This window comes from Chiloscyllium plagiosum, chromosome 36 (genome assembly GCF_004010195.1).
Source record: "Chiloscyllium plagiosum isolate BGI_BamShark_2017 chromosome 36, ASM401019v2, whole genome shotgun sequence".
Lineage (NCBI taxonomy): Eukaryota > Metazoa > Chordata > Chondrichthyes > Orectolobiformes > Hemiscylliidae > Chiloscyllium > Chiloscyllium plagiosum.
This window is the reverse complement of record NC_057745.1, coordinates 22,086,825-22,114,703: the sequence shown is the minus strand read 5'-3', so window position 1 is coordinate 22,114,703 and position 27,879 is coordinate 22,086,825. Positions and strand designations below refer to the sequence as shown.

Genomic DNA, 27,879 nt, shown 5'->3' with positions numbered 1-27,879 from the left:
GTGGAGGCTGGTACAATTGCAACATTTAAGAGGTATTTGGATGGGTTTATGAATAGGAAGGGTTTGGAGGGATATGGGCTGGGTGCTGGCAGGTGGGACTAGATTAGGTTGGATATCTGGTCAGCATGGACGGGTTGGACCGAAGGGTCTGCTTCCATGCTGTACATCCCTATGACTCTCTAGGAGTTTCACTCTTCAAAAACAGCAACAAGGAAAATCCATGCTGGAAAAAATTTGAGGCAACAAAATTTAAATACAACTGAATCTAATTTATTTACTCAATGTCAATTTCTCACATCAATATAAAATTGAAGTAATTCTGAATGTGTAAATAAGATTTATTTGAATACTGCACACCCTTGGCAAATTTACTAAGCAAGTTGCAGCCAAAAGTGCAATTCACATAAAAATTTGCCACTGATATTAACCAAAAGTAGGGAATATTCTCTAAACTTTCAATCTGATAAAATATGGAATTTTCAGCTCAAAGCCAGAAGCACAAGTTTTGCCCAAAATTGGACTCGGGCCTCATCAGCATATTGCAGATGAGATGAGGAGGCAAATATACATTGCAAAGACAATTCTAAAGTTTCACAGAGACAAAGCTAGTTCTGGTAGGGGGGAAATAGGGTTTGTTCTCAGGCTGGAGGCTATGCCACAATTTCAACGGCAGCCTTCACAAACAGTGCTTCTCAAGTTGCACAGGGCCCTGTTTAACCTTAATGCAACAAGTCTGCTGAAGGTCATGTTCAGTGAAGGTCATGTTCACTCAAGTCCATTTTTGAGAAGAGGGCCTCAACTAAATGTTAGACCCCTTAATGCCATAGGGAAGGGGCTTAAAGCATTTTATTTAAGAGCAATCACCACACTTTTGGATTTTTTTTTCATATCTTCTACCCTATTGGATGTGTTTTAACCCACTAAATTTCGAGGTTTCTGCTTTACGGAAAATGATCATTCAACCCATTCGTGTGTTTTTGCAGGGGGATTTTACAATACTGAAATTATAAATTCCTCAAAGAATCAGAAAGTCAAAACATTACTCAACTTGCTTCTCTCTTAAATCATGAGAGATTGATTTCTAGAGAACGAAAGAGCTGGGGTCTGTTTCTCAACAGCTCTGGCAATAAACAAGAACATGTGAATCTGACATCCCTGCTGACATACTGAGCAATTTTCAAAGGCTGCCTCTCCGTTCACTCGGAAGGTAAAAACAACAGCTGATGATCTACCAAGGTCTCACTGGGTCTCAGTTCCAGGATTCATCCTTAATCTGCACCTGCTGTTCCACTTCACATAGCATATAATGGGCACAGTCAGCTGGCAAGTTATTGTGTACCAGGAACGTAATGACATGACGTCACCCAAATGCTTGCTGGATGTTCAGAAGTTCTGCTCAGCTTACATGCTACTAGCTTCGCAATCAATAAAAGGCTTGGCATAGTCTAACACAAACCTGAAACCGTCATTTGAGTAAAGCAAATTCTGTTGAGTGTTTTAGAAAATACCATGTATATTAACTATATTAGTATGTTTATGCGTAACAACATTACCTTCTACTGGTCGGTCAATGTGAACAATTAACTATATAATGACTAACTTAAATAACAATGCTAATCCCCTTTATGCTGTAAATTTAATTACAGTATTAACAGAACATAAAAGTTGAGTTGCAAGGCTCAACCTTCAGAGTAAAAGTAAATGGAAGACTGAGGTGATATTGAAATGAACTTTGAATTTTGCCATTTCCTTTTTATTGTGGTAAAGTTGTCATTAATCTTACACAGCAGCTAAAATGAATACTGAACCAGTGCTTCCCAATTTCTTTTCTGCTGTGACCCAAATTTAATACTGCATGCTTGGTGCAACCGCAGAGAGAAAACTGCATTGGGGGTAAACAGTCAGTCATTTTGTGCTGCTGAGAGCTTGAACAGATTGCTGTTCATTCTGTGTCAGTGGGTTAAAATCCTGAACTCCTTTAGTAACGGTATTGTGGGCATACCTACACCAAATGGACTGCGACAGTTCAAGAACGCAGCTCCCCACCCCCTTCTAAAAGGAGGAGGGATGGGCAATAAATGCTGGCTCAGTCTGCAAAGCACACATCCTGTGAGTCAGTGAAATAAAAACAGAAAAGAGAAACAACAAAATCACCTCCCATGTTCTGGGTCTGTTGCTGTCAATGAGTTCACTGAATGAGGCCACAGGCACAAGCAAATAAAAAAAAAACACATACATTTAAAGAGACCTCATAGCCAATCATGGACTGTCAAACTTGAGTCTCTGCTTCGCAACCACTGAGTGATGACCACTCTTTGGGAACCTCTCCTATGCGGTGTCCTGCTTCACTGTATTCTACAGACCTTTGATTAGCTTATTGAACTTTAGGGTTGTACTGAACATTAGATACAGGTAAAACAAGGATCTGTTTCACTCTGCTTCAGTACATTCAGGTCTTATTACTTGCTAGACTGACAAATTACATGATATAAGGTCAGAACAAACTTATTTTAAAATCAAGCTTGCCACTGGCTTGCAATGCAAGACTAAACTTATTAAATTCAGGTTATAACACCTAAAGATTTTCACTTCATGAGGTTTGCAGAGTTTTCACCAAAAGGTTAACACTATGGATTTGGGGGTCAAATAGTTCAGATTTTACTGAATAATCACATTAAATAATCAAAACAGATCCATGTTAGACTCAAAGTGCTAGTCTCAAAACTTTGATCTGTTAAATGTCACTTTGCAGACATTCTAATTATAGAGCTTGCACCATCTGCCACATACCCATAAAAGTGCCAAACTTTATGATTACCTCCCTACAAATAAAGGCTCATTTTTAAAATGATCATATAATACTAGATAGAACATAGAACATAGAACAATACAGCACAGAACAGGCCCTTCGGCCCACGATGTTGTGCCGAACTTCTAACCTAGATCCTTCCTAACAGGTATCTCTTCTAGCTTACCAGTCCATTTCACACCAAATCCTCTTCCTAAGACAGACAACATCATTGGGTAACTTTCCAGGAAGAACAATTAGGTATTAGGCCATAGATGTTAAATAATTAGATGACTATTGGAGGTTAGGCCTCTGACACAATCTCAAGGCTGTGAACCCAGCTGAAGTTATGTTTGCAGTGTAAAATCACACTGACGTTAGCTTCTTTTAGCCTAGGATCCTGACCCAACTGCACTGAGTGGCCAACTTATAAGGCTCTGGACTGATATCAGAGGCTGCCCTTAACTTACAATACAGGGACACCCTGACTGAATGTGGTCTCCCTTGGTTTGAGTGATAACAGCTGATAACCATGACAAGTTTCTTGGCTTTGCAGCTAAATGGCAGGGCAAGACATAAGTGATGGGAGTTTGGTATTCTAGGTGCCAAAGTACAAAAATAAACGATAAGGCAGGGATGTTGTGAGCATCCAGATAGGCACAAAGTCAGTGAGTGCTAAGCGAGGAAGAGACCAGTGCTGAGATGCAGCGTTGTCCAATCTGTGAGCTGTGCACAAAATGCCCTTGCTGCAAAATTTCAATACTAATTGTTAATGCATCCTAAACTGCCATGTTAAAATGCAGAAGCAGCCTGTAAGTGGATCAGTGAGATATCATGAAGATCCTGTGAAGTTGACAGGTGTCAGGCATTAGCAACTTTAGATTGTGGAAAGGTGGAGAGATGGAGATTTGGGGGGTGGGGGGGCCCTGGAATATCATTGCCTAATCTCCAAGATGGCAGCCTGGAGGGGCAAGAGATCAACTGAAGTTGCCAGGGGTACCTACTTATGTTTTTCACATGGGGTATTGTCAAAATCTAATTTTCTCATGGCAGGTTATAGAATAGGAAGCCGCACATTAAAGAGCAAATATGTTAACAAGAAATTTTTCCAGTTAAGAGCAATCTTGCCACTCACTAGACAGGATCTCATCTCAACAGCCAGAATTGTTTCAAAATGCAACAAGTTGCTCTCAACAACAAAAAAGTCTTGACTGACTTCTCATGATTCGCTCAGATTTCTTGCATCACCCACAGATCCTTTGCCGAAGCTGATAATGCTTCTCCAATAATTTCTGGGGTGTGTGGGTTTCTTCCATGCCATTATTGGAGTTCAGTTTATTAATGTATTGATAAAAATGGTTTACTTCTTCACAGGTGAAATGGAATTAATAAAGCAAATTTAAAATGTTTCTCTGCGTACCATTTTATAAAAAGTCAAAGTTAAATATGTGGCTTCCACATTTTTGTTCAAGTTTTCATGTGTTGATTTGGATTTTTATCTTCCCTAAAAGGCAATGGAAAAGTTGAGATTGGAAGCAGTGTGATAGAAACATTAATTAGATTCAAACACCTTATCTGAATTATAAAGAGGTTACATCCAAGAGAAAAATCCACCTGACATTAGCTAATGCAAAGCAGACCAGTGACTTAAGTAGTGCCTAGAAGTTTAAAGCATCAGCATAAAACTGAAAAAAGGTCTCTTACAAATGGTGGTGTGGAGTATTGCACTCTGCCGTTACAACATTTGGACTCCAATAATGCATATCTTTGGACTGTTGGAGGAAACCAGAGCACCCAGAGACAGGGAGAATGTGCAATGTCCACACAGACTGTTACCCAAGGATGAAATGAAATCTGAGAGGCAGCAGTGCTAACCACAGAGTCGCTGTGCCACCCCCTAGGATAACAGCTTTTGAAACATGGGTATGATGGAAGAAGCTTAGTATCCATTAAATGGACAGAAAGACAAGCTAATGGGTTGGATCACAAATAGAAAGTTCGGAATTGAAAATAAAAATTGCAAACTCAGAACAGAAAGAAAATTTGCGTGGGTGGTTACTTTTGACATGTGGACTCAGGGAAGCAAGATGATGCTACGGTGACTACTGATAAACAAAGCCAATGAAATGAGAGTAGAACAGTTTTTGTTTCATTTGAATCATATGCTGATTGGAGGATAGGCCGTTAAACAAACTGAATTGATAGAGCCAGGTTGGGCAGCAAAAGATGCACAAATTAGGTTTTCAACAGATGGGTTGATATAGGGTAGGGAAGGACCACACAATGACGACTTAAAAAAATATGTAGTTCTGTTGACAGCAGAAATATACAATCAGCTTGGAAGGAAAAATAAATTACCAAGTCTATCAGCAGTTTCATTCAGTCTCAGGCAGCAGCTAGGGAGGAAGAGGGATCAGATCCGCATACAAAAATTTCTGCTGAGTCATGAAGTGAAATAGAAAATTGAACTAATGCCCAAAAACTGCAACATAAGTAGAACTTGATATTTTTACAGCTCATAAATAATGGCTGTCAACAGAAGAAACTTCAATTCATACAAATATTCTTACACAAGTTATGGAAATTTAGGCACAGATTTAGGCGCTGACATGTTCAAGGGGTTTTAAGGGAGAGGATAGTTGGAAATTTAGTGTGCAAACCTGATGCAATTAATACCTGGTATTCTAAGTTGCACATTATGGTATTGCACAAGGTTACATTGAATCCAGTTAAATGATTTCTGTAAGTAGGCCGACTGTTAATCATCAGGTTAGGAATGTTGATGACATAGGTTGCTGAAAAGGCACAAATTCTGGATATAATTGAGCAAGATCTGCCAATAGAAACTGCTGTGGAATCATTGGGTTGACTTTAATTATTTAGCTTTCATCCCTCGGGAGGGTAGAGCAGTGTAATACAATCAAGAGCCTTCGACTCTTTCCGATTGTCAAGGTAGAAAAGATTAAGGACAGTTTTCTTGTCTATCTCCTCCCAGTTGAAGCCCTTGAATGTCAAAGCAATGGCTACTTAAGAGCCTCCTGCCACCGCCACTGCTATGCAAAATCTACTGAACTTTAATGAGGGTGAGAGGTACCCTCCTGATCAGACACTCTGCCCACAGAAAGCACCCCTACTTGCAATTGGAGCTGTCCCTGAGAGGATGCCCCCTGCAACCCAAAACTGCTCTGGTCTGTATCAACTCATCTGCAATACAGGACCTTTGTTACAGTAACAGCAGAGGCTTTCAATGTGACTGAAGAATTGCTGGCTTCTGACTGGCAGTGACTCTTGGAGATGGAATGTTAAATAGTACAGAGGCTTTGACAGTAGGCAGAAATCTGCCCAAGTGATGCTTAACTGGGAATTAATCTGGGAGTTCCAAGAATGGCCACAGAAGGTTGTCCCAGTTTTCCAACCTATCACTGGCCACTATATAGCCATTACATCCAGTCCATTGATTGAGGTAACAAATCTATAAAGGACCCAAACCAAAGCTGTAAAATGCTGTGTTGAGAGACTGGGAAATATGGGACCATTTCAGATCTGGACTAAGGGAATCTTTGTGGTTGGAACGGTGCAGACTAGACGAAAGGCAGCAGAATCTGGATCAGCCGAAGCTTATGAAGGATGGAGAATGTGAGGCTAATGCAGCCAGGTTGGAGGCAAAAAAAGCTGGAATGTGATTTTCAACAACCAAACCATAATGACAAAAAATGGCCAAAGCGGTTTGTGGTGGCTGGTAATTTGACACTTCCATTGTCATTTTTCTTTTTTACACAAGGAAGTGATGCTGTGTTTCATGTATATTCTACTTTTAGACTGCCTATGTTGCCTGCGAGATGCCAACAGGGCAATATTCCAAACCAGACTTTGCACAAAAAATTACCGTGTGCAAACTGACTGCTACTGGCTATGAATGCTTTGTCTTATCCCAGAAATTTTAGCTGCAAATCTCTGCTTTTTAAAATTGGTATACCATGTATATGTAAAAGATCAATGGAGTGGAGCTTCCCTTATCAGAAACTAACAGTAGTACAGTAATAGTAGAGCAAGTGACATTTCTGCAGCTTTTCAGGTTTAGACCAGATGATGGTTGAAGATTTTGCAACAAAAGCTTACTGAGTACCATATTGAAGATACTTCATAAACCTTTTGAAGTTTAGAAGTGACTCTTCACATTCTCAAATGTGTATTTTCAAACAATAACTGTGCTTTTAAAATAAAGGTTAGTTAACAAAAGGCTTAAGCAGTAGAGGAATAGTAATTTCAATAATTTGTATACTGAACAAAAGTACATAATGAATGACAAACTGATTTGTTCTGATGTTACTTACAAACTCAAACTTTTACTTAAAAAGAACTGTACTTTGCATTTCTTCAGAAAATTATCACATCCTCAGTGTCCAACAGTGCTTTGAATGTGCAGGTTTTTTTTCTTTATTCATTTGTGGGATGTGGGTGTCATTAGCAAGGACAGCAATTGTTACCCACATCTAATTACCCTTGAACTGAGAGGCTTGAGGGACCATTTCAGATAGCAGTTAAGAGCCAACCATATTGCTGTTGATTTGGAGTCCTACGTAGGTCTGACCAAGTAAAGTAAACAGAATTCCTTCCCTTAAGGGCATCAATCAATCAGATATGTTTTACAACAAATCAATGCTAGTTGTCATGTTCCTCACTTATATTTTTAAATTTAATCACTATTATGGAGAGAGACAGAAAAAAAAGCATTGATTCTGAACAATTACCCAAACAAAATGGCAGCACAACAGCATAAATTTCTTAAACCAGAAGTTTCTGAATGCCTAATTCCAGCAGGTTTCAGCTTGCAGGTTGGAATTGAAAGGATGAGCAATATTTCATATAAACTTTGCATAGCAGAGTAAAATGGATGCTAGCAAGTCAGCTACTCATTTTATGCATTCTCCAGTTATGTCAAAGGAAATTAATGAAATTGCAGGAATTACAAAACAGACTACTGACTCATTATAACTCATGTAGTATTATCACCCAAAGTAGATACATAACCCTGAATGTAATAGAATTAATTCCCCTTTTCTACTGACAGTAGGTTACACTATTGAGCCCATTCCAGGTTTTTTTGCTTACCCACAGGGCTGGTGCCTGCACCATTCGGCATTGTAAGGTCACCCATCATTCCACCTATAATAAAACAGAGGACAGATCCAGTTATCAATCAAATGCATCAGAAACACATTCTAAATTTATTGGCAATAAAACTGTTCCTAAATGTACTTTATGAAGAGGTGTCAAAATAAATCAAGTTTTATATTATTGACTGAAAATACATTCCTCTTACAAAATCGAGTAAGGCTATTTAAAGTTGCATTGTGAATTGACAGCTTTTTAGTAGACTAGTACTTAATAGAATCTTCAAAAACAATGATATACGTTGAATAATATGTACGAGAAAACTCAAAGACACTATTTAGATTAGATTAGATTACAGTGTGGAAACAGGCCCTTCGGCCCAACAAGTCCACACCGACTCGCCGAAGCGAAACCCACCCATACCCCTACATTTACCCCTTACCTAACACTACAGGCAATTTAGCATGGCCAATTCACCTGACCTGCACATCTTTGGATGGTGGGAGGAAACCGGAGCACCCGGAGGAAACCCACGCAGACACGGGGAGAACGTGCAAACTCCACACAGTCAGTATAATATATTTACTAATATATTACAGCTATGTTTTAGACAGTGGATTTGGATCAGCTCAAGCTTGGAGGGCCGAAGGGCCTGTTCCTAGTCTGTAAATTTTCTTTACTCTTCTTTGCTCTTGTTCTATATACCAAAGTGCATGTACTACAAAATGGCTGTAATGTATCTAAGCTTTGTTTACAAAACTTCTTTTTTGATTAAATCACTATAAATTAACTGCAGATGTGAAATAAAATTAATATCACCAATTCTCTCCAACCGTTAGCTCTCATTACCACTTACTCAGCTTCTCTTCTGTCCTGGCCTCTTATCAATAATCCCCTTGTCTTCCTACCCCTTTCATACTTCTCTCTCTCCACACTCCATCTCTATCCACTTCTCACCCCACACCCTTTCCTAATCTTATCCTGCATAAATACCACTTTTCCCTATTTGTTATGTGTTCTGAAGAGCCACCAGACTTGAAACTTTAACTTTGCTTTCTCTCCACAGATGCTGCCAGACCTGAATTTCTCCAACAATTTCTCTCTATGTTGCATATCTCTAGCATCTGCAGTTGTTTGCTTTATTGGATTTGAATAGTTCACCTAATTTGATAATTTAAAAATCTACTGTACACCGACAGTGGGCGGCACAGTGGTTAGCACTGCTGCCTCACAGCGCCAAAGACCCGGGTTCAATTCCTGCCTCAGGCGACTGTGTGGAGTTTGTACATTCTCCCTGTGTCTGCGTGGGTTTCTTCCGGGTGCTCCGGTTTCCTCCCACAATCCAAAAAAATGTGCAAGTCAGGTGAATTGGCCATGCTAAATTGCCTGTAGTGTTAGATGAAGGGATAAATGTAGGGGCATGGGTCTGGGTGGGTTGCACTTCGGTGGGTCGGTGTGGACTTGTTGAGCTGAACGGCCTGTTTCCACACTAAGTAATCTAAAAATAAACCTGTAATAGACTGTGCAGCTGTAATTTAAATATTCAAACATTTACTTAAAAAGAACTGTATTTTGCATTTCTTCGGAAACTTAGCACATCCTCATTATGTCCAATGGTACTTTTAATGCACAGTTTTTCTTTCTTTATTCATTTGTGAGGTGTGGGTGTCACTATAAGGACAGCAATTGTTACCCATGTCTAATTATCCTAGAACTGATTGGCTTGAGGGGCCATTTCAGATAGCAGTTAAGAGTCAACCATATTGCTGTGGATTTGGAGTCCTATGTAGGTCAGATCAGGTAAAGAAAACAGAATTCCTTCCCTTAAGGGCATCAAATCAATGCTAGTTGTCACATTACTAACTTTATATTCTTAGATTTAAATTGGAGAAAATGTTTGTACTTTTGTCCCACACCATTATCCTGGATATCTGGTTGAATGATGCCGTGACATAACTGCTACGTGACTGTCTCTTCTAACAATGGTGTTAAGTGACAGCTGTGGCAACTAAGTTTCTCACAAGATCCAAACATCATATGAATGACCAAATAATTGGATTTTTGATGGTGATTAAGGACACCACATAGCAGCACTGCACAGACTTGCATCAATTTCCAAAGTCTGTTCTGCTAACTGCATGTCAAGGATGTCACACATGTCATGGCCTGAGATGGTCAGTGCATTCTGGTGAACTGAACTAAGCCCATAAAAGTTGGGCTTGCAAAAGGACTGGTCCCATCTTACAAGGAGCCTTGGTTCCAAACCCACAGATCAGTTTAAAAGGAAAGGCTGCAGCATGGCAATTATCACTTACTGGCAATCTAAAAGAACACTTCCAGCCCCTCAGTAGGAGGATCTGATCTGACACGATAGCTTGACATTTCTAGTAGTCCCACTAGGTCAACAGTAGGAGTCACTGGGACTGCAAACAGTCCCTCGGATGAAGAGGACATAGCAACAGAGATTGCAAGCCTGGCATTTGAATGGGGATGGATCAGGAGCCTGGAGGGGGAGGCTGTGGAATGCAGTGTGGCATTGCCTGAAATAGTTTTCGATTGTTAGCATTCTGGTTTCAAAGTTCAGCGTACATTCAGCTTGAAATATTACTCCAGTTCAAGTTTTAAAATGGAATAAAGCGGGGGGGGGGGCTTTTCTTCTGTCCCCATGCCCCCCCCATTCTGTTTTCTAGTCCCAAAGTTCTGGAAGTTCCTCCCTTCACTTGGCTTTTCCACACCATTTGCTTTTCCACACCAAAATACTCTTTAAAACATACCTCCTTGACCAAACCTTTGATCATCTGACCTATCACCACCATGCATGGCTCAGCATCTAATTTTGCGTTTTACTGCTCTCCCGCAAAGTGCTTTGGTTCTGTCCATTATGTTAAACATGTTACAACTTCTTGTAGCTAAACCTTAATGGGCAGTTTTTCTAATACACAACCTTATCTGCTGGGAAGGCATATGAGAGATTAACTGTCCACAATTTTCTCAACTGATAGATGATGCATGAAAATTCATGCATGGCCCATGTCCAAATCTACCAATACTTCCCCCTCCAAAACTTTGGGCAAGGGACCAATGTTGTAAATGTGAAACCAGAAACTCACCTCATGACTTTTTTTGATGGGGATAGGATTTATGGCAATCTAAAACATTTTTTTTTTCTATTTCATATATTCACAAGTTCCTAATCCAAAGTAAAAGCTCGCTCATTGTGTGCCATCTTTCACAACACCTTCCAGAGATGTGGTCACATTCAATATCAATGTTTTGGCTGCAATAGTTAGATGTATAAAGTATACCTGCATTACCAGCACTGGGTGGTCTCTGTGGAGCCCCTGGTGACACAACGTTTCTGGGCAGTGTAGCTTGAGGAGGTGAAAGCATGCTGGTATCTGTTAGAGATGTGGTTACCAATGAATGAGTTACAAGAGAGCTGCTTGGGTGGCTGTAGGTTAGATTATTTGGGTTGCTCACTGGAACTGCAACTGGCATTGCAAAGTTTTGTGGCGGCAAACCAGGCTGCAAAGAAATCAAAAAACATGTTACTTCAATGCTAATATATGTCTCATTTCATTAAAAGAAATGGCAAAGATGGTCTGTGATTGAGTTTAGAGTGCTAAATGCTTTTAAACATTCAAAAATCTAGCATTTATGATGTAATCGCAATTTCCTAAAGTAGTATAATGAGCATGGATTTAAGCTCTGCCATACAGAAGTGAGCACAAAGGCAGAAACAAACACTTTTCATCTGCCCAGTCTTTTAAGGGTTGTTACTCCTGTCTCCATCTGATATAATCAACATAGCAATAACTTTATTCCTCCAAAATTGGTGTTAAGATGTACCTTTCCATTAATTCACAAGCACTGGCTACCTATACAACCAAGGGCAATTTTTTATTAAGTTCTCACAATTCAGGGAGTGACAACCAGCCTGTGTGTTTGCAATATGCTGTGGTGGCAGATGAGGTGCCCTTCCATTAATGAGCACTCTGGAAACTGACTTCCTAATATTTGAGCCAGAAATAAACATTCTGAAGGCATTTTCTCCTTTTGGTCTCAATCTTATAGAATTAAAAGTATGAAAACTGGAACAAAGATTTTATCTAATTACTGATCCAAGAACACTAGAACATGTGAGCTCCTGAACTGATGCACTTGATGTACCACTGATAATCAATGAACACCAATTTAAACCACAGAAATGGAAAAATGCATTTTATTACTGTCCTAGATATTTGTCAGATGTTATCAATAATTTATGGGCTAAACCTTTTCTAAAAGTGTGATGCTTCTTAAATGTTACACACTAGTTTTCATATCAGTGTACGTGTGGTTCAAAAGCATAGCATTTTTCCAGTTGTGATATTATCTATTTCCAAGAAAAGTCTCGATAAAGGACATTGATAATGTTCCATAAAATAAGGCCAATATTTAAAATAGAACAGAGAGTCTTCTAGTGCAGTGGTAGTGCTTCCCTTTCCCCCACCAGACCAGAAGGTCCAATTTCAACCTGCCATGAAGTTGTATTATAACATGTCTTAACAGGCTGATTAAAATAATGTAAAACAGAACTATACGTTGAATGAAATTATACAGAAATTAGCAAGAATGGAAATGGACTAACTGAATAAAAACTCAACTTTGATATTAGTGCATTATTGTAACTTTACAGCACAGACGTGCTTGTTTCTCAAAAGCAGCACAGAAGTTAAATACAAAATGTGATATAGCACATGCCATTTGATAGACAACAGACAGATATTAAACTTCTTCACCAGGTCCTAAACAAGAAGTCTGCAATCATAAATACAATGAAATATTTTATGCAAATTTAAAATGGAATTTTTTTCTCAAGCAGTTTACAAGAATTTATGCAGAAATGAAAACTTTCCAAATAACCATTTGCAATTAAAATAATGAACATTTCAATACATCTGAGGAGGAAGATGGAGGTTCATTTGGATTTAATTGTATTTAGCCTGAAGGTAACTTTAATGGAATGAATTATATAGTAATTTTCTACAGTATTTTCAGAATTTGCAATAAAATCTGGAACAGTTGTTAAACTCCAATTTAAAAGCAAGTCACAGAGGCAATCCTAATTCTTCAAAACTTGGATTTAATGCATGCAATGAGGGTCTCACTTACTGACTGGAGAACCAGTGAGAGGTCCAAATCATTCTCACAGGGAGGCCAAACCACCATACTGAGTTGGCGCCTGAATCACTGGACTTTGAATTAACCCCATTCTTGCCCTGATTGGAGGCAAGGCGTGGGGGGGGGACTTTAGGCATTCTCCCCTTTTTCCCCAATGAAGGGTTCCTTGTTCAGGCACAGACAGCAACCGCAATCCCCACCAACCACTCCAACACAGACATCCTGTCACGAGCTGGTGAGTTTTTCAGATCCGCTCCTCTCACCTCAGACTTAAATGCAAGAGATTTTCTGCTAATGCAGGACTGAGGTGGAGCAACTTCTGGTGATAAAATGAGCCACGAGAGACTGGATTAACCTTGCCCTATGTTTCTAATGACAAAATTCTTGTGCTGAACCCTGGAAGTTAACTACATATTGCATTTGAGCACATTGTTACAAATTAAAATAACATTGCTTTGCTAATTTCCTTTTGCTTTTAGTCTTGCAGACAACAATTAAATAAACAGAAATATAAAATTGATATCGGAACATTGACAGATTTGTTTGGAAACTCCACATTCGAACTTCATTTAATTGCATCTTTAAACTTTGTTACACCGTGACATTTTTGATTACATTCTTTAAAAGATTGCTTTTGGATGAATCATTTTGAAGATATGAAATAAAATTTCACATTGGATCTCCTGGTCTGAAAACACCAACCTATGAGCAGCTGGCAATTTGACAACTATAAATCAATATCCCCTTGTCTTTGATGTCACGCCCAATCCCTACGATATTGCTTCCTCTTCTCCTGAGGAAGTGACTCATGCTGAAATGTAGATTTCCATACAACCACTTGGACTCAAGTATTTATTTCTCAAACATAAGGCAGGGCAATGAGTGTTAACAGATCCCAACCACATCCTCACTTCCCAGCCGCACATTTATAATCCCAACAATGGTTCGTGGATTCCAGAATCCTACCCGATATTTCCATATAATTTTACACCCTTGCCTGGCCCCTAGATTTGCTAGTTCAGCAAGAGAACAAATCCAGGAAATGAATGCTCTCGCAAAATTGATGCATTTATCCACTGAGCCAGAAGATATCATTTTGTGGTGTCAGGTGCAATTTAGATTCAGGAGTTATGTGAAAGTGCAGTCTTTTAGGTCAACTATTATGTAAACAAAATGACAATAATTGATAACCCCTACTTTATTGCAGAAAAGCAATCAAGATTTGAATACCAACTATTTGATTAACAAGATATACAACTGCACGAATTGTATTAAGTGTTGTTTTAACAAGGCCAATTATTTCAACACTTAGTTTTCAAAATATTGTCCCCTGATCAGCTAACACCTTTAACTTACATAAACAGAGGCAATCTTGGCTCAAAATAGTTTCTAAATATATTATTCTACCATCATGATCATTTGGCTCGTAACTTTTCACACAGCCAATACCATGGAATGTTTTATTCCGTTTTATATATAATCTAAGGGGCAGCAGCACAATTCAAGGACTCAGTACTACTTACAACTGATTCAACATTTGACTATGCATTCTCTGCTTCGCAAATGGGGTTTATGTGAAGGAATTTGGTGGAACAAGTTGAAATTTTACCATTGGATTTGTAAAACTTATCATTTACTGATTTTTAAATCAAGCCAGAAGTTGCAGCAGTTGAAGTTTCAAAGCCCAGGCTGGAGTTCCATAAATTTTCAGATGTGGTTGAGAAAAGACACATTCTCTCAAATGCAACACAACACCTTAAGGAAACTCTGGATCAGCTTGGCACACACTATGTTCAAACTATAAATGTTAGAGTGAATTATTCTGTATATTAATTCATAGGCGTTATTATACATTATAGAGATAATGAGTTGTGAGATGGAAAAATCACAATATTGCTGGAGGTGTGTAATAACTGAAATGACACAGTATGAACAGGGTGATTCATTCCAGCCACAGTAATTTGAATGAGTTAGTTCTGAATCAGCTCATGAAATTAGGTACGTGTTTTGTGAATTAGGTCTCATTCTGTGTTGCTTCATACTCCGTTCAGTTGTCTTCATGCAGCCTTCTTCAGTCAAAGAGCAGGCAATCAGGTAGCAAGGAAATCAAAGTCTTCTCAAGCAAAAGGACCACATGCCAAAATCTACTTACTGCGAGTTTGTGATTCCTCATCATGTTATCAAACTCTTCATTTATTTTTTTATATTTTTCCTCTGTGTGTGGAGTGAGCACGTATGATGAGTCAGGCTCTGGACTGTCGCAGCCTCTGTGTTCTTTCTTGTTAAGTGCCTAGCAGATTTAAAGAATCAACACAAAGAATACCAGATGAAGGTACTTACACCATAGCGCTTGAACATTACATCATTATCTTCATTAAGCTTTCTGTATTTGTCCTCCATGAGCGGACTGTGCTCAAAAGAATCATCTGGGTCTGGGCTATCACAGTCATTATGTCCTTTCTTTCTTAAGGTCTGAAATACAATTGGAAAATTCACACACAACTACAAACCTGCCATAACAATAACTGTTCACTGACAGAAATATAAAATTTACGATTCCCCCTTGCCACCACCGCAACGCACCCCAAAACTTATCCGATCTTAGTGGGCATCTTTATAAATCAGGAAGTAAGCCCGAAAGCAGCCACCTTTACAGTAAAGAGAAGAAAATGATATGACTACATCAAAATTAATTGTAGGAATGTTTTAACATTAAATAATAGAGCAATAAGTCAAAAACAGTTTTACCATCTTGCACTAATTTTCATTTAGGAAGCTGCAGAATGAAATTCATTCTATTCCCTTTCACTGAGCTATATGAAGATTACAGCAGCTGTTTAACAGTAGTTACCATAGTCCCAGAGGACCATAGGGCTGCTCCCTCATTAGAGGGAGACAACTGGTGAGGAGTTTAACCTGAGGGTCACCTCTGGTGAGGGGTGAGGTTGAAAAGGACTGACTTTCATGGTGACCTCAGCCAATGTGGGATTTGTACCTGTTGGCATTACGGCGAACCAGGTGTAAACTGAGCCAACTGACTACACAGTTAAAACACAAATAAATTTACGAGTTCCCTTACTTTGGTCACATTTCACATCATGTGAAATTATATTCTTGGATTGTAGATGTGAATGGTTCAGAGTTGAAAGGACATGCTAAACACACTATTTAAGGAAGGGGCAAAATATATAGATGGTAAAGTCTGGTTTCTTGCTTTCAATATGCAAACTTGCTTTACACGGGTGAAATTCTTCATTATCGTACATTTTTAATACAAGCTGACAGCACCAAAATAGGTCACCACAAAATGGTTGGAGTCAATTATATGTACAACGGAGCATACTTGTAGCAGTCACAAATACAATTTTGAGTGATTGGAACTTATAAGCAAAAAGGAAAAAAAAAAGTCATACATTAATAACTTATTCTGAAAGTTCTGGCAGTAGAGATTCAACTTGAACAGAAGTGAGAAAAGGTGACATCACATCAGGCTCCAATGATATATTCAAGCCAGTATATTCAGGCTCCGTATATTCAAGCCAGTGGAATTAAAACAAAGCATTGGGTGTTACATATACCAGACAAACCATATAACACTACCCATTTTTGCCTACTTTCTGAGACAAATTTCTACGCCTTGATGTCTTAATGCATACCAGAACTCTTTCGGAGTTCAGATAGCCCATAGTCTTCCCTTCCAGTCACTATGAACAGATGGAAAATGTAGTTAATGCCCACTATATTTATTTCCTTGATCTTGCAAATCAGACATAATTTACAAGAAAGGATTCTTTTTAAGAAAAAAGGCTACATACAATTTTGACATTTAGAAAGATTGCAGAGTTGGCAGCAGGTTGTTCCAGTTCCTGAACCACAAGAACTTGTATTTATTTAGCATAATGAATGCAGTAACAGAACAGAGTATTCCAAAAGAGTCTCACATGAGCACTAGCAACCAAAATTTGGCACTGGGAGATTAAGACAGGTAACAGAAAGCTTGGTCAAAAGGTTTCAAGGAGCTTCTTAACTGATGAGAGAAGAGGAGAAGTTTCAGGAGGCAAATCCAGAGATTGGCCAGCCAATGGCACAAAGATTAAATTTGGGATAAGTAACATTTGGGATAAGTAATATTTGGGAACAGAGGGTTGCAGAGATCTCGGACATAACAGATTGGGCTTTGGAATGGTGGGGGAGGCAAAGCCAAAAGCTTTGAAATTAAGGGCAACGATTTTAAACTTCAGGTGCATCCAAGCCATTGTATAAGACCAACTTCAGCAGGTAATTTGATGAATTTCAGAAAGCACATCCAGCATTTGCACAGCAATTCTAATTATTTAGGAGATAAATTATGAAGTTGGGTGGTTTATGATGGTTTGCAATGGGACAGAGTTTTTTTTGACAATAATAACCTCTTATTGTTTTGGGTATATAGCTATTATTTGGAAAACTGGATGTGCAGAATCAATAATACAGCCCAAGATGGAAGTAAAAATTAGTCCACTTTTAAAGGAAATATTTTCTCAATTTCCGTTGAAATGAATTGTTGAGGGAGATTCACAGCTCTGGATCTTGCCTGGTTTGAAGCCAGCTCTCTTGCTCAACCTCCCACTCTTCACCTCATTAATTGTACAGCTAGGCTAATGGACACTGTCCTTGTGGAATTGCACAGGCAGAGAAGTTGGTACTGCCCAGACCACGTGTCATTTAGAACTGTGGTGCCATATCTGAAGACCAGCTGCACACCATTTCAGATGCTCCAAGCTCGGATCTGACCATTGTTGCTTCTTTCCATTCATTTTGGATGTGGCTGTCTCTGACTAGGCCAGCATTTATTGCCCTTCCCAGTTGCCCAGAGGGTAGTTAAGAGTTAACCACATTATTGTGAGTCTGGAGCCACACATAGGCCAGACCAAGTGAGGATGAAGTTCCCTTCCCTAAAAGGGCATTAATAAAACAGATGGCATTTTCTGACAATGGATTCATGGTCATCATTAGATTCCAGATTTTTATTGAATTCAGCTGTCATGGTGGGATTTGAACCTGGGTCCCCAGAATATTCTCTGGGACTTTGTATTAACAGTCAATTGATAATATCACTAGGCAATCACCTTGTATTTTATTGTCATCACGAGGAATTGGCCTAGAGGAAAGCCGGCTCCCTGTTTTTCAGACATGGAGCTGAAGTGTTGGTAGTCAGGCTGATAGAGAGCAATACCTTTTCCTGTAAACAACCACAAGAGGCTACACCATCAGAGCAAGCCAGAATGGACCCAACTTGTCTGTATCCTGGGCGAAGCAGGATACCAAGCAGCTCAGGGAGAAGTTCAAAGATCTTCTGTGCTCCAGAAGTTAGTTCCACCATCTTCTCTGTTACCTCACACTCAAAAGGCCAACTAACTCTTCTACTGCACACACCTCTCCCTTTGGGTCATGGAATACAACTTTCACTATCGCATGCATCATTCCACTCAATGGCCCTCATCCACCTCATGCTCTGAAACTGCTAACCTATTCTGCCCTCAGTGCTTCCTGCTCACTCAATAAGGACACCTCAGCACCTCTCCTGCACCTAACACCACCACCAGCCACCATCTACCCACTTCTGACAAATTTAATCTCACCCTTTGTGGCATTACAGGAAAAGTTGGTCACCTCCCTGATTCGACATCTCCACAGGACTCCATCTGACTTACCTGGAATCCAGGCACTGGTAGCACTCAACTACAGGATTGACTGTGACCCAACTGCTTGGACATGAATTCCTGCAACCTGATAGGACCAAGTGCCTAAATGATTATGGATAACCTCCCAGACTGGAATAGGACGACCCACCTGACTGCTTGCATGGGGTCTCCAGACTGGGCACAGTACCCTTTCACCTTGATCTTTGCTCATAGCCATTTGCTTGAAGTACGTGCAGTGTTTGCACCAAGTAAACTGCTGGCACATGTTGCAGGTGTAATGTTGCTGCAATATAGTACTGTCTAATGGCATACCCACCCAATTGGCTGTTCAGTGCTCCCCACTGCAACAAGTTCCCTGCCTCACCATTTGCAGCTAAAGGCAATACAAGATGCAGAGCTGGCAGCCTGTGACTAGCACTAAAAACCCTGTGTGCTAACACAGCAATGTGAAGCAGACAGAAGTAGGTAGCGTTCAAGTGGATGAGCACTAAGAAAGCAGGCTAAGGGACACAAGATACATCCTGCACAGATGCGCAAGATGCAAGAATATCCCAATATACAAATCAACCTGGCGAAACATGCAAATCCATAGATATCCAGGAGCTCCAAAATAAAGAGTTAAAGGGGCGAAGTGATGTGAGACTTGGTCTGAGGGAGGTCATGATGATAGGTGGTGGCTGGTAGTTCACCAATGCCAACCTCTGTGGACAAAACAGTCAAGATCAGGGAGGATGATGGCCTTGGAGCAAGCAGGGACGTTGTGAGAAAGCAATAGCCGAAGAAGCAAATCAGTGAGCTGCAGCCACCAGGTATTCGTGCAGATTTATACATCAGGAATGTGTGCCATCTCATTTCTTGGCAGTGGAGAGAAGCACAGTGGTGCAGAAAATAAAATGAGTTGAGGCTTTTATCAGCTGCAAATGCATGGAAATAAGGTAACTGCTACTCAATGACGAAAGTCTAAAATTTCCTTAAGGTTCGGGGGGGGGCAGGGGAAAGAGGAGAAAAAAGGCTTGCAAATATTTTTCTCAGTGGGATTTGAAGTTTTTTCATGCTCTCAGAATCTTCCCACCTTTCTTACCAATGTTCACCCCACACTGGCGAGGGGAAATATTTCTCCTCAATTTTTTTTTTTAAAATGAGATACATTTCTTCACAGGAGACAAGATGAGAAATTGAAGGATAATGCTTTTCAAAGAAAAATTGGAAGATGAAGGGATCAAACAACAGAAGTTACAAAACAAAAGAACAGACACAGAGTTAGGAAAAGGACAAAAGAAACCGCTCTCCACATTGTAATCCAGGTAACCTACAAAACTCTCATTTCTGAACTCTGCATCTGAACCAATGGTGGCTCACTAATTAATATTAATTAGTATATTAGTAACAAGTGTTTTGTTTTGACCTCTTATTTACATTACTGTGGAATATGAAATTCCCTCTTCAGAATTCACCTTGTGCACACACAGCATAAGAAAATGGAATAAAGGTTAGCCATATTGAATGGAAAGAGCAAGCACTCCCCTCTATCTGCATAAATAATCAGATTATTGAGTGAATTTAATTCATAAAATATGAGCTCAAATTTCAAGTACTTTATATTTGTCCTTATTCTTCTTTCCAAGAATCCTTTACATAATATGCAGAGAACACAGATTCCAGCTGTAATTTATGCAAATAAATGAACAAGATTTGCCAAGCTGCTCAGCTTGCTAGAGAGAACTAACTTGCAAGAGAGGTCAACAGCAGATTACCATAAAATAAAATCAGCTAGGCCTCCCTTCTAAATGAATATTGCGTTTCTCCTTTGCAGTGGGGATTTGACTTGTTGGCTTCTATTTTTAAAAAACAGAAAATCTACCTGTACATTGTCTCATTTTAACTTTGCAAAACCGAGAGCTGTCTCCAAAACATTACGAGCCAAATCCCAAATAAGTTCTGGAGCTAACCAATAGAGTAAAAGCATCAAACCAATGCAGTTAAATAGACATGTTTCCATACCACACCTGACCAACTTCACCTCCAACCTCTCCTTCCACCCTTTATCACAAACCTCACAACAGCCAATCCTCCACCCAGCTCCTGACCGTAGCTACTAATGCCCCCTTTGCCCCTTGAATACTCTGGTTCATCCTCAAGCATCCTATTCTTGATAACTTAGCCAGTAGCTCTGGGTCCCCAGACACTGGGTTCTGATGCCGTTTTTAGTCTTGCCTGCACATCCAACCAATCCCCAAATATTGAGAATTTAGTGTTCATTGGTAGAAACATAAATTTGATGCCAAGTGAGAAACTGCAAACTAATGGCTGGGGAACTGAATGGAATCAGACAGTACAGAAAAGGTTCATTGGTTCATTGAGTCTACACTGACAAAAGCTACTCTAAGATTGCCTTTTTAATTTACTTGTTTTTTCTGACCTACATTTACTGTGTACAGCTGTAATGTAACTTCTTTTCCTTCATTTCTCCATTCTGTAACTAAAGATTGTACCTAGGTACCTTTGTACCTAAGATGGCATTGTAAGTAGCAACTTGTAAATTTTTCATTTTACTCATTTGAGTACGTGTCAATAAAGCTAAGTCAATTCAATCTACACTAACTCCAGCAATTGACACATACCCTTGAAATGTGATGCCATTTCAATATTCATCCAAGTACTTGGTAAAGGTTGTGAGGTTTCCTGCCTCAAATACCCACCCAAGAGTATTGCTTCCAGATTACTTTTCACACAGATGCTGTTAGGAATGTCACCAAATCCCTTCCAAACCTCCTGCCTTTCACCTGAAAATTATGCTCTCCTGTTATTGAGCCTCCACTCAAGGGTCCAACAACTTTCCCTGTCTCCTTTGAACAGAAGGGAAGATCTCTCTATCTGAGGCTTCGATGCTTTTTTGCTTAGCAGTCTTGAGTCTGACACAGACTTAACATTATAGGAGTGGATTTCCCCCAGAGGTTTTATGGGTGTGGTAGACAGAAGGAGGAGTAGGTGGCAGGAAATGGGACATGTCTCACCCACTCGACTAATGTTTCACATGTAGTTTTGCAGACCCTTTAATATTAGTGCATAGTACTCAAATAAATGGTGCAAAAAAGTTAACTGATATTTGAATCAACCTGTGGCAATTAATAACAAGCGCCTGACTCACAGAGCATCCTACTTGAATGGCATAAAGGTTAATGGCCAATCCTATTCTTCTCTTTCAGCAGATTGTGAAAAGAAAAAGCTATGTAAATTTTGGTTGTTAGATAGTCATGGACAATTATTGTACACGCCATAGTTTTGCCATGCAGAAGGTCCTACTGTGAAACAAGAGGTCAACCTGAAGCCAGCAGCAAAGGCTACATAAAGAAGTGAGGACATGTTTACTGAAGCAGCTTTGCTGTCAGGAGCAGCTAGACAGCAGGCTCTCTGAGATTTCTTTTAGTTGGTTGGTCCACTCACTTCATTTATGGACATTAACTCAAAATGCAATTTCCAACATCATTCTTGCCAGCATTGCATATACTGCTACCTTAATCCCACACAAACGAAAAATTCGTTCTCTGCACAAAATGGAACTAATTTATATTCTTTTAAGTGGTCATTGTTTCTGTTCTGCGCACTTATTTCACTCAGGTTATTTTTGTATTAAAGAAAAATGTACATTTTCCCCTAATTTTGGCTTGGAAGCTTTATGACCCTGTGCTTGATTTGTTTTGAATAAAGCTTTTCAAATGTGATTGATCCTGCTTGTATCTAATTATATAGCACAGAAGACTAAGAAAAATGCAAATAAAGTAAACACTATTATAAATGCTGTTTGCAAAAGATTGAATGCATATTTATTGTTGCAAATGTTTTTCACAAATACCAGCTAAATCGAGTTAGATAAATTTTGACCTAACTGCTGCCTTGTGAGGAACGTACAAGACAGATCACTTTTCTTCCTCTTGCAATTTAATCAGCTGTTGCTGTAGCCATTTATACAATTGCTGCAGTTCTGGATATCCCACAATTCCATCAACACCCCTCAGCCCCCCCAAGGACTGAGTGACTTCCAGCAACAGCTCACTGTGGCAGTGCAAGAAGCAGGAAATCTGCATGTGCTTCTCAAGAGCTGATTGCACTGAGAGGGCCTGATTTAAATTGATTAATAACCTGTACCACTACATTTGTTTGGCCCAATATCTGCTAGTGTCTAAGGGGCACGTTGCCTGTATTTACTTCTTTAACCCCACATGGTAGTCAGATGGTAGTAGGAGCTGGGAAGAAAAGTTAATACCAAGGTTCATTGCTTGTAGTATGATCAAAGTTCACTAAAAGTTCTGCCTAGGCTAGTCATTATATTATTGCTGAAGAGCACAGCAATTCAGGCAGCATCCGACGAGCTCGTCGGATGCTGCCTGAATTGCTGTGCTCTTCCAGCACCACTGATCCAGAATCTGGTTTCCAGCATCTGCAGTCATTGTTTTTACCTGGTCATTATATTAGCCAGGACAAGCTTACGCAGGCGGTTATTCATGACAGACAGACAGGGAAGAGTTAAAGCTCTCTTTAATGAGATCCCAAACAGCTGCCTGATCACTCAATGCCTTGGCAGTTCCTCAGTCAAAATACTGTTTTTGCTTTGTGTCAGAGACTGGTGCTGGCATTGATGGGTCAGTTCTGATGAACTGGCTGAGGCCCAGTGTCTGAGTTTACTTACATTAGCAAAGGCATTAATGACCAGGCAGCTGTCCCAATTTGTATCCAGGACTCTACCTGATGGGGTAAAGCAATTGCTGGCACATTATTAACCAGTGCTTCGCTAGCTACATCATTGATCCCCAAAGAGGACTGCCCAGAGTTTAGGCCCAAACATGCTTTAACAGTATAAACTCTTTACACAATTGCTCAGAGTGAGATTGGTGGTCAGGACATTATCCCACTCGCATGTTTCAGAGCAGCATTGGTGATATCCTGGGAATAAGAGATCTGCTTCCCATTCACTGAAGTCAGAATCTGCTGGCACCTGCTATGTCTTGCAACTGTACCTACACAAAGACTAGGTCAAGTTGGAGAATTCCAATGATATCATACATAAAGGAACTGCACATACGCATATTATTGAAAATGTAGGAGTTCGGATCAATGTGGGGCTGGTGGGGGTGGATGCAAGTGAGGATGAGGGGGGTGCGACAGGAGAGTGAGGATCACAGGGTGGGCAGGAGATAAATTAGATGGGGTATAGCATGACGACGATGAGGAAAGGGGGAAAATGGGGGTGACTAAGGTGGGTAGTCCACATATGTGTAGTGTCAATAGACAACACACATCACTGAATGATCTAGGTGAAAAAAGAACAAAGAACTGCGGATACTGAAAATCAGAAATTGCTGAAAAAACTTAGATCGTCTGGCAGCATTTAGCAGCTTGAAATCAGAACTGATTTCACTTCTGAAGGAGGATTCCTGGACCCAAAAGAGTCTGTGCTTTCTCTCCACAGGCACTGCCTGATGAGTTTTTCAGAATTCTCCGATTTCGAATGATCCAGGGAATCAGGGTAATGAGAAGAAAATTAAATTCACTGACAGATTTGTTATCTATACAAAATATTTAATATAATACTAAGATAGTTAGCAGTGGGAGTTTTGGATCCTGGTTCTGACAACATTGATGTCTCAAGCTTGAATAAGCTATTGTCTATATTCAGTATTATGTAACTTGGATAACCCCCTAAAACATGGCAAACACTTTAAATTATTTTTGTAAACAGTGGCCCCCCTCACCTTTTTTTAAAACAAAGTTACGGATACGTATTTGTCTCGTGGAGATCTAAAATACTTTGTATTTGACATCACAGAATATCTTGCAGTCAGAAAAGATATTAAGACTGGTTTGTTTTATTTTGCGTGTTCCACCCATTGCCTGAAAACCATTCAAAAGCTCAGCTGTTTCTAAGGCACAGAACAGGCAGCCTTCCATTTTACAACACTGGTTCTCAAATTTCAAAGGCTCACGGTTGCAGCATATGGACAAAAATAAAAATTCCAGGGTGGGCAGGAGATAACGTAATTATGTAATACTATTTACACTTTTATCGGTTACTTACTTCTTAAAATAACAACCATTCTTTTGCTCAGTGCTAAATACTCATAGCTCCAATCTCAATACCAAACTGTATTTTAGAAAAATATGCATGACAATTTAACTCACTATAATCGCTAACAAAATTTTCAAGGCAAAAGCAATTCTATGCACATAAGTAATCCACCATGAGGAGCTGCATTCACAATCCACACACTGCATTGGTGTAAAGTACTTTGGTTTTGCACCAACTGTGCAATTACAGTGTAAATGTTGCTTGAATGTAACACCAGGAGCCGACACCAGAAGGAAGCTAAGACTCCCTACAGGAGGTTGCTTTGCTGTTGATCTGAGAGCCAGTTTGGACCTTGGCACCCAATTTACACTCCAAGATTAGCAGTCGTGTGAAGCTCTGCACAGACAATAAATTTATCGAGTGCGAAGGCACTGCGACTGAAAGCATAATTAACACCAACAGCAAGTACAGGCAATTCTTTGCAATTTGTTGACTCTTCTAAATTGCCATTTTAGGAGTGCTGGAAAGTGTCTAAGCCTGGTTACCCTTTAAGAGTACAGACTGCCTGCACATCATCCCATCACTCAACAAACACAATCTGGAATATTGTCGTCTCCTGTATATTATACTCATATCTCACACACATACATGATTATTTGAAATTACAGTAGTATATTATTAATTTTATTGACTCATTTTGTTGTACCAAATGCTTTATATTTTCCGGTTACTGATACCTGCCTGTTGTGTGGTTTTATTTGTGGTTTTGAGCCTCCAAAGCCTCCTTTCTCGCTAATTTCCTGTTTACTGATTCTCAAGCTGCCTTAGTCTCTGATGATTACTTGTTTATCATGCACCCTCTGTTCATGCCTAACAAAATATATTGTAACATAACTGAAAATATGACATTTCACTAATTATGAATCACTTCTTGGTGTTTTTCGGGCATGCTGTTATGCATTTACAAAACATTACACCTGGCATAATTTCAATCATCTACAGAATTGTTTTCAAAAAGTTACTAGCGTTGCCTTTTGAACTGTCACTAAGATGGGGAGACATACATGGAGAATGTTAAACCTCCATGGTGGCAAGAGAAGGTCGGATCTTTGCAATTGCCAGGGACCACCCTCAGAGGTTGCCTCCTACCACAGGTTTTACCCTTCTTCCATCAAACTGGGGCCTCACAGCTCCACGAACCCAGGATCAATTCCAGCCTCCAATAATGTATGTGTGGAGTTTTCACATTCTCGCTGCGCCTATGAGGTTTCCTCGGAGTGCACAGGTTTCCTCCAACAGTCCAAAGTTGTGCATGTTAGGTGAATTGGCCATGTTAAAGTGATGAAGGATGTAGACTGGATAGTGACGAAGGATGTAGTAGGTTGCAGAGAGACATAGATAGGATGCAGAGCTGGGTTGAGAGGTGGCAAACGGAGTTTAATGTGGACAAGTGTGAGGTCATACACTTTGGCCGGAGTAATCGGAATGCAAAGTACTGGGCTAATAGTAGGATTCTTGGGAGTGCAGATGAGCAGAGAGATCTCGGTGTCCATGTACACAGATGCCTGAAAATTGCCACCCAGATTGACAGGGTTGTTAAGAAGGCATACAGTGTTTTAGCCTTTTATTAATAGAGGGATTGAGTTCCAGAACCAGGAGGTCATGCTGCAGTTGTACAAAGCTCTGGTACAGCCACACTTGGAGTATTTTGTACAGTTCTGGTCACCGCATAAGGAGGATGTGGAAGCTTTGGAAAGGGTGCAGAGGAGATTTACTAGGATGTTGCCTGGTATGGAGTGCATTTAAGTCGTCATTGGACAAGCAAATGGACGTACATGGAATAGTGTAGGTGGGATGGGCTTCAGATTAGTATGACAGGGCGGCACAACATCGAGGGCCGAAGGGCCTGTACTGTGCTGTAATGTTCTATGTTCTATAAATTGCCCATATTGTCCAGAGATGTGCAGGCTAGGTGGATTAGGCACAGCAATACAGGGTTAGGGTAGGGGTGGGTCTGGATGGGATGCTAATCGGAAGGTCAGTGCGGACTCTATGTACTGAACGGTCTGCTTCCACACTGTAGGGATTCTACGATTCTATGAATTGCCTGGCAATCAGGTGGGAAACTCTGTGGAAAGCTTCAAATGAGAACCTGTGGTTACCTTCAGCAGGACCTCCACCTTACCAGGATCTACAGATTTCCTCAGTTGCTGCGGGACACCCCTTTCTCCCTTCCCCATAAGCAATGGGATTGTTGACTCTACTCCACATCCTTGACACTGTGTTAACAGGTTACTTCGATAATTAAAGATTTTTTACCCATTACCCAAAAAACTAAAGGGCAATTCAAATCTACCAATTCATCACAAAATAACTTCAATTTCTGTCAAATACACAATTAAGATTTCATGCAATAATCTGAAATGATTTGTCTACATGATTCAGTGAAAAGTCCAAATAGAAGGAAAATTAAGTAATTTTCAGAGATACTGGTCTAGATCTTCTGTTTCCTGTTGGGAGAAGGGCTTTTCCTCACTGCACGAGACCTGCTGCCACTCCAAACTTTCCCCTAGGTGCAAGCCAGGTGCTTATGCAGGCAGAATCCCTGCAAAAGGCAGTCTACCTTTGCAGTTGTGCAAAGTTTAGCAGTGCAATTCTGGCCACTTGCTGTGGAAACAGAAGAGAATTGTTTATAACAGTGTGTCTGGCAGTGGCTATGCTGTGCTGAAAAGCTGCAAATGCCGTTTTTTCCCAACTTCAAAACAGGTTGTCTAAGAATGTGGGATCTCACCATAGGTTAAGCAGCTTTGACTAAAGGCAAGGAATATGGCAAAGAACTTTCTACAACATGCTAAGCCAGACTACTATCTTATCCTGAAGACAGCAATATTGTACCATTTACAAGCAGCGGGCAGTTAAGGCTCCCATCTGGCCTCCAACATCAAGATCCACTGAGTAGAGGCAAGCCCACTCTCAAATCTTTAATTGTTGTATTCCTGAGTCCTGAATGAATAATAACTGATAGAAGCTGATCTATCTTCATTCACATAAATGAAACTTCAAAA

The 27,879-nt window shown here is 40.0% G+C and overlaps 1 protein-coding gene across 8 annotated transcripts in view; it reads right to left on the bottom strand.

Moving 5' to 3' along the window:
- Positions 1-27,879, bottom strand: part of mef2aa (myocyte enhancer factor 2aa) — a 186,833-nt gene that overhangs the window by 33,187 nt on the left and 125,767 nt on the right. For 2 of the 8 annotated variants that reach the window (XM_043677528.1, XM_043677532.1), the window contains exons 4-6: positions 15,407-15,538; positions 11,209-11,428; positions 7,901-7,954 (exon numbers count right to left, since the gene is read on the bottom strand). In XM_043677528.1, the coding sequence (XP_043533463.1) occupies positions 7,901-7,954; positions 11,209-11,428; positions 15,407-15,538 (406 nt within the window). Of the gene's footprint in view, positions 1-7,900; positions 7,955-11,208; positions 11,429-15,218; positions 15,357-15,406; positions 15,539-27,879 lie in introns of all 8 variants that reach the window. The other 6 variants (XM_043677530.1, XM_043677533.1, XM_043677527.1 and 3 more) reach the window with 4 other exon arrangements.